Genomic DNA, 7,791 nt, shown 5'->3' on the forward strand with positions numbered 1-7,791 from the left:
CTTCTTTGTCTTCCTCGTCCACAGACAACAGACCCACATGGTACAGACACTGATCGACTCAGGCTCAGGCCACATCCTAATCAACGCAGCCTCATTCAAGGCTCTGGTTATCCCCACACAGCCTTTGGAGACCCATCTGAAGGTCCAAGCCATCAATCCAGGCTGCTTCCATCAATCCTTTACTACTTTTTTGTTCTGAGAGTCTCAGGTAACCACTCAGAGCAGCTATGGTCATTCTGGGTCCAGGCTAGGAACTCAATCTCAGCCTGGAGTCCATCATATTCCATGACCTGCCTCCGAGCTGCTGTCACATCATGACTCAGCCCTGCCTCCATGGAGGAACCAAGACAAATCCCACACTGTTTCTCCCCCTCCCCCACTGATCATATGACTTCCCCATTGGCCTGCTCCCAGGCACCACTCCTCCCAAGGTCTGCCTATACCCCTCTTCCTTCTAAAGGAACGTAAAGCCATGGACCAGTACATAACCGAGACCCTTGTGGCGGGGATCATTTGTCCTTCATCATCCGCTGCGGGAGCCAGGTTCTTCCTTGTGGGCATAAAAATACCATCATAGCTCTGCAGAACACATACCACCATCGACCACATTTCTTGGGATCTTTATTGCTCCTCAGGCATCAAGATGGAGCCCACTAATCCCCAAACAGTGGTAAATTTGCCCTCAAGCCCCTCATGACAGGAGCTTTAAAGGTTCTTGGGGTTTGTGAATTTTTATCACTGCTTATTAATTGTGAAGTTTTTCATCCCTGATGGTGCAGCCATAATCCAGGACTCAAGTTGTGAAAGTGTGAAGGATTATAACCCATACAAGATAAAAATTAATTCTACAGCTGCAATTATTTTAATCCTATTTGGATAAATTTTAACCATCTGGCTGAAATGAAAGCCTGCAAAAACCCTGAGCAAAATAATCTTGCTCTTTGCTTTTCTGTTGAATAGATTTTAGAAAACTATCCTTAATACAGTAGGTGTTATAATTTGACTAGAACACACAAATTCCCATGTTTATTAACAATTAAGATTGTACAGTGCTTATTTTTTTTATACTTATAAGTTTAAGCCCCAAAGACAAAACCCCACCCAATTAAAACTTCTCAGTGCAACTTCTTGTTAAATACCCTAATACACAATACACAAGGTGCTTTCACAATCATTCTTGGGCTAAGGAGACAGTGACAATGGACTCCAACATGACAAGTAGGTGGAATATTTTCATTAAAATTTATTCTGCCAGTGTAAATATGAATAGAAATAACTAAAACTGGCAATGGGCTCTCTATCTCTTTCACTGAAGAGAGGTGGTCTCAAATGCTTTGATCTCTATACTGTACATATCTCTACACATTATATAAGTAATTTTAATGGAGATATAGACTATGCCTGGCAATAAATTGCAATCCAGCACAATAATAAAACTGTATAATTATCACTTATTTTTTCATGTCTTAAAGACATGTCTTAAATTAATTAAATGATTTGATAGCGGTCACAAAAAAAAAAGAAAATGCATTTGTTTGCTTTTGCTTTTAATGCAATTTTTTACATGCAATGCATGTAATGTATGACAAGACAACCGATTTTTTTTAATACTGTAACAAGCGGAGAACTCTTATCTTTCTAAATATTAATACAGTGGAACCTTGGATTATGAGCATAATACGTTCCGGAAGGAACGAATTGTATTACAAAAATTCCATAAGAAATAATGGAAACTCAAATTATTTATTCCACATCCTAAAAAATGAATACATAAAAACAATTAATACAAAATATAAAGTAAAAATTAAACAAACTACCCTGCACTTTACCTTTAAAAAAAGTAAATATAAATCCAGACAGATAAGTGTTTCCGTTTATGCGCGCAGGTGCTGTGAGTGCGTGTGTGTGTGTGCATGTGTGTGTGTGCGTGTGTGCGTGCGTGCGTGCGTGTGTGTGTGTAAAATTCAGTTAAGAGCGGAGAAAGGTTTACTGTGTAAAATGAGAAGGAGGAGACGGGAGGGACAGATTTCTTTTCTCCTTTTACTTTCAATTCACACACACACACATATTAACAGAAAGACTGTTTTGTCAGAAAAAATAGAAACATCGCTAATGACACTCGCATGAGCGCATACTAACAGAACCAGTGCTATAAAGTAAAACAAACAAACAAATAAACCCGCCCTTTACCTTTGAAAAGAATTGCGACATAGCAGTGTTTCAGTGTAGAGTTTGTGTGTGTGTGTGTGTGTGTGTGTGTTTGTGTGTGAAGCCGAGAGGGGTGGGGGGGTTTGTAAAGGCAAGAGTGTGTGTGTGAAGGAGCCAGTGTCAAATTACGCGCGCACACACACATAACGACAGGCGAGAAGGAGAGAGGGAGAAAATGGATCTTTAACCTCTCTAATGAGACTTGCTTTTACTTTACAAAGGCGCTCTACACATGCGCTTAAAAACACAAAATAAATTATGTTTTACATGCAGACACGTGGTCACAGTGTTATAGTAAACAGTACAGTACAGGCTTGCACAGATGTTGATTTTACCGCTGAGAGACGCCCACTAAGGCCAAGCAGAGGAGACGATTACCCACAATTCTGCAGTGAGGAAAGAGAAAAAACATTGTTGCAAAATGCATTACTCGCAATCCAAGGTTCCACTGTACTAGTTTGATGTCCGTCAAAACAGAATGGTGTTCAGTTAAGGCTCACACTTTACAGAAACTTAGATTGTTTGTAAATAGTATGAGATTTATTGTCAGCAGCTTGGTGTTGTGTGTCCTGATCAAGTACCACATCAGTTCTAACATGTCAGATGTGTGCTTTGTCAATTTGGCATTTTCAGGTCTCTGCTTCCTTATTACATTTTTTTTTTCTGCTCATGTGCTGAACCTACTTGAAATTATACATTTCAAATATAAAGTACAAGCAATCATTATTAATACTGCAAGCCATAATATGAATAAAAAGACTAAGATAATAAAATAAAAATGCTTACCCATTGCTGTTTTTATTTAATTATTTTCTGATCTGCAAAGATTTATTTATTGATAGATGGTGCTTTGGGACAATAATAAAATTATACACCTGTGCGTTTAATAACTGATAAAGAACCCTGTATATTCATTGTGTATAATATATGCTGATTTGTATTTGTAATTTTTCTATAAACAGCCATGGACTATGCTTATTTGTATTGTATGTAAATATTATTTACATTATTTAGTGATTCATAATGACAAATGTATTTTCTTTTGTCTTAAACAGCCAAATTCCCTGACTACTATGACCTAAATTTAGATGAAAGCATATATCAGGCCTGCACCAATGAATACTTAAAGGAATTTAGCCGAGTCTTCCTCCCCACACTCTACTGCATTGTCTTTATCATTGGATTCATTAGCAACAGCCTGGTGTTGTGTGTCCTGGTCAAGAACTACAAAAAATCCAACATGTCAGATGTGTGCCTCTTCAATCTGGCACTTTCAGACCTCCTCTTCCTTATCTCTTTGCCTTTCTGGGCTCACTATGCAGCCAGCACTGAGTGGATCTTCGGGGGCTTTATGTGCCATGCAGTGACAGCGCTCTACATGCTGGGATTCTATGGAAGCATCTTCTTCATGATCCTCATGACTGTAGACCGCTATGCTGTCATTGTCCACAGAAATAACAACCTCATTCCAAAATACTGGTCTGTCAGAGCTGGTATAGCTTTGGTATTGTTTATGTGGGTACTTATTATGGGAGCCTCTCTGCCAATTATCATTTTCTCACAAGTGATGAACACATCAAATGTGTCAAAATGTGTAGTGATATTTCCACAAGGGACAGAGTGGATGTCTTCCTTTTACCTTCAGATTATTTTCCACTGGATCCTTCCTCTGTCAGTGATGGTGTTCTGTTATTCGCGCATCATCCCTATTTTAATGGCTATGAAGTCTCAGAAGAGATACAAAGCTGTCAGGCTCCTGCTGATCACAGTCACTGTTTTCTTTTTCTTCTGGGTGCCCTACACCATTGTCATCTTCCTGAAGTTTTTACAATACTTGGGCTACATGAACACCTGTCGGTTATATCAGGACCTTAACATGGCTTTGCAATGGGTGAAAATAATAGCATTCAGCCACTGCTGCCTCAACCCCATAATTTACGGCTATATGGGGCAAAGATTCAGGAAATTATTTCTCAAAGCATTGAATGATTGGTTTCCTCTTTGTTTTGGCAAGCCAACAACAATTTAAAGTTAGTTCCCTGAAAGGAGGAGCCGTGGGCACTTAAACTGGTCAGCATTTTCTAGCACAAAGACAAAATCAAAAGTATAAATGCATGCAAGTGCAAGTCAGTAAAAAGTTCTGCTTTGGCTAGATTACGGTCTTTCCGAAAAAGTTTATACCTAATTTATATTCGTACTTCTTATTTTTAAACAAATTGTGTACATATTTTCAATAAGTTTGTTTTAAAAATAATCTATCAAGCTCTTGTTTGTTTATTTTTTTAATTACTAAGTATCTTTAAAGCACTAATTAAGATAATATTAATTAGTAACACATCAAACTTAAATGCACTGGCTGACCCCCAAAATGTTTAATATACTACTAGTTCCTGGTTCATATTTGACTGTATTAAGCTTTGATTACAATGTGCATGAATATGAATATTTTATGTGTGAAAATGATTTATCATGCTCCCACAATCACTTCTTCATCAATAGAATAACCTGCTCATTCAGTACATACAGGTCATCAGTTGATGCGAGCTAATGTTATGTTTATGTCATAAAGCTACTGACTCCAGCATCTATTCCTGTATCATTCCAAGACAGAAATAGCATGCAATGCTTAGATTTCTGTGGCCACAAAGGTAAAATTCAAGGCACACTACCAGATCTCCAACCCTTGCCTTCCTCAGGAAGCTTGATTGAAGAGGAATTTCTAAGGTTGGTATGAAAGCCCTTACAGTATATGTTCTGTGCAAAGGCAAGACCTCAACCTTACTGAACACCTTTAGGTTGTATGGGAATGTAATACCAATGCTACAGTATCTCCTTACCTAAAAATTTGCATCACTTGGGTATACTGTATGTGCACAGCCAGAGGGAGACATCATACAGTTAGAAAGAGAAAGATCTTCTCCAAGTTTTCTTTTGCAAGCTTTAGTTTTTAAAATAGGAGATTGATTTGACAGTTTATAACTGTACCAACAGATGGCCCTGCAGCACAAATTTAATAATCTAAAGATTTACCTATGAATAAATCCTTGGACGTGGCACTGTGGTCAATAAATACAGAATAAATATGGCAGAATAGTTTTAATCTGTGATGTCTGAAGACAGAATGTGTACACTTGTAAATTTTTTCCCTCTTAAAAAGATACTCCAGAGCTGCCACCTCATTTTGGAACTGCAATGCCACTGTAGGGGAGGAAGACATGTAAACAGGTGCATACACGATATCAGACAATAGTCTTGAATGTCCTTTGAGTTGTCTGGGACATTGTTATCCGCAGCTCTAAAGAATATGTGAGATGTTTGGGTCATGGATATTAGTAGCATCTGTCAGTCTGAATATGACTGAAGATGTTATTTGCCTTTCATGATTGCAATCCTAGAGACAACAGAAACAGTCTTATATGTATGCTAATATTTAGCACAGATACCCACATCTCTGTATTAATTTAATATTTATTATTTATTTATACTTAGGAGAATCTATAAAGGCAGTAATATTATTTATTTATACTTCAGGAGAATCTATAAAGGCAGTAAGAACACGAGTTACAGAACCAGGGTATATAAGAAGCTCTAATGTAGTTATTTATTTTAGTTTTTAGTTTTTTTAGATTCAAGGATTCTTGGTACACATATCCTTGTGCTCATTTTATTTTCTTTAGAACCATTTTTGCTTTAGTTATCTATGTCTATTTTACATTGCTTTATTTTCCTTAAGTTCTAACTGCTAGCATATAAAGTCAATAAAAGGACTACCTCCCACTGTGTGGCTAATGCTATAACTGCGGTGTTCCAGAGAAATTCTTTTGTATGTGGGAAGGACTGTCATGTCTGTATGATAAGGAAGCGAACGCATGAAGTATTAGTGAGTTTATTCTTTGTTCCAAGTTAACACACAAAAGAAAACCAAAAGAAAACAAAACTACTGAAATTTGGGTCTGCAGGCGGGTAGGGTTAGACACTACAGGGCTTAGGGGCTACATTCTTAAGGACTTAATCTAAGTGGGTTTAGGGTTTAGATAATTATGACTGTCGCATTCTTTACCATTAATATATTTTTAATATATTTATTAATTAAATATATGACATAATTCATTAATATATTTAAATAATAGTGCTTAGCTCTGGGTCAGAAGTGAATTAACTCTTTAACGATTCGGGTTAATTTGATTAACTGAATTAAAATTTATAGTGTACACTTTAACTACCCGATCCAGCGTTTAGTACAATTTAATGTATCTTACCAGTTCTGCTTATCACATGGATGACAATGATAATACAAAATCTGGTATTTACCAATTAATAAGCAAGATATAGTACGATCTAGGCAAATGTTTAAACTTTAAAATACATGACCAAGACAACAGTTCTTTATAAAGAAACAAGAATTTATTTAATTAATCTATGATACATGAAACTATTCTACTTAAACACACATATGCACACATACACACAAAGAGTTCAGAGGGTGAAAGTTAACAGAATCCTTCTAGTAATGTTAAGTACAGTAGATCTGAGAAAGTCACAAGAGCAGAGTCTTGGATTTATTCTTACTGTTTGGTTATGAATCGAGCTCCAATTTTCAGCAAGGTATGAAGCTTTGTTTGTTTACTTGCGTTACGGTTTGTTTTCATCTGGTGGTTCGGGGATCATGGCGTTGCTGATTGGTTGGTGCATGGTTGTTGAGATGTCTATCAGGAAAGGCCTTGGGTGAGGCGTTGGTTGCCTGGTTACCGATGTCGGTGCTTCTCCTGAGGGTTTCTTCGTTGCAGAAGTTCTGGCTCGTTGAGAGATCTTAAAGCAGCGGCAGAGGCAGTGTAGTACATGCTGCGAGGAAGTGGTTGAGCGAGTGGTTACCTTCAGACGCCCATGATGAATCTTCTTCATAATAAGTGTATTAGTGCAGACAGGATTCAGGCTACTTCTAACTATTTTAAACAATTAGTACCGACTGACAAAAAGTCTTTTTCAACATCAAGCCCAACCATGGCTCCAGGAGCTTAAAAAGATGTAAACATTCTTACCCCTGAGGGTGCAGAGCTGCGTAAGGGTAACATTTATAATGCCCAGATTGAAAATGCAAAAATGCGTGAAGATAAGATTTCTGTGCATACTGAAAGAAGCGGAGAGGGCACCTAAAATAAAATTGGTCTAGGAGAGGAAGAAATTAGACAACTCTGAGAAGAGTTTACCCCTTCTTACTACATATACCATAGTTTAAGAAGGAATGCTGAGGAAGCGTTCTGTTCGAATTGTCACTTACAACCTAAAGAAAGGCTACCTTTGCCAGTAAGAATAGATCTTAGGAGATCAGGAGAAGCCCCTCTAAGTAATGAATCACTGACAGCAACAGAGAAGTTGGGAAGTGAAATTACAGAAATAACAAATACTGGAAAAGTATTATCTTAATACTGTTTTAACTAGTTTAATAATTTTGCTAGCTATAACCCTTACAAAAAATAACTGCAGTTTCTGGGAAAAACCTGCAGTTTTACTGCGGTTATACTTTATATGTTATGCTGTTTTCCTTTTTAATGAGCTGTATGTAAATTATCAACTGCCTGCGTA

General features: G+C 37.3%; 1 protein-coding gene across 1 annotated transcript; it reads left to right on the forward strand.

Annotated features, from left to right (window-relative positions):
* The first annotated feature begins 1,211 nt into the window (after positions 1-1,211).
* Positions 1,212-4,237, forward strand: LOC128520762 (C-C chemokine receptor type 4-like). Its single transcript, XM_053495147.1, has 2 exons — positions 1,212-1,218; positions 3,264-4,237. The coding sequence occupies exons 1-2, from the start codon at positions 1,212-1,214 to the stop codon at positions 4,235-4,237; spliced, it is 981 nt and encodes a 326-aa protein (XP_053351122.1).
* Positions 4,238-7,791: the final 3,554 nt, after the last annotated feature.

The sequence above is a fragment of the Clarias gariepinus genome, chromosome 4 (assembly GCF_024256425.1).
Source record: "Clarias gariepinus isolate MV-2021 ecotype Netherlands chromosome 4, CGAR_prim_01v2, whole genome shotgun sequence".
NCBI lineage: Eukaryota > Metazoa > Chordata > Actinopteri > Siluriformes > Clariidae > Clarias > Clarias gariepinus.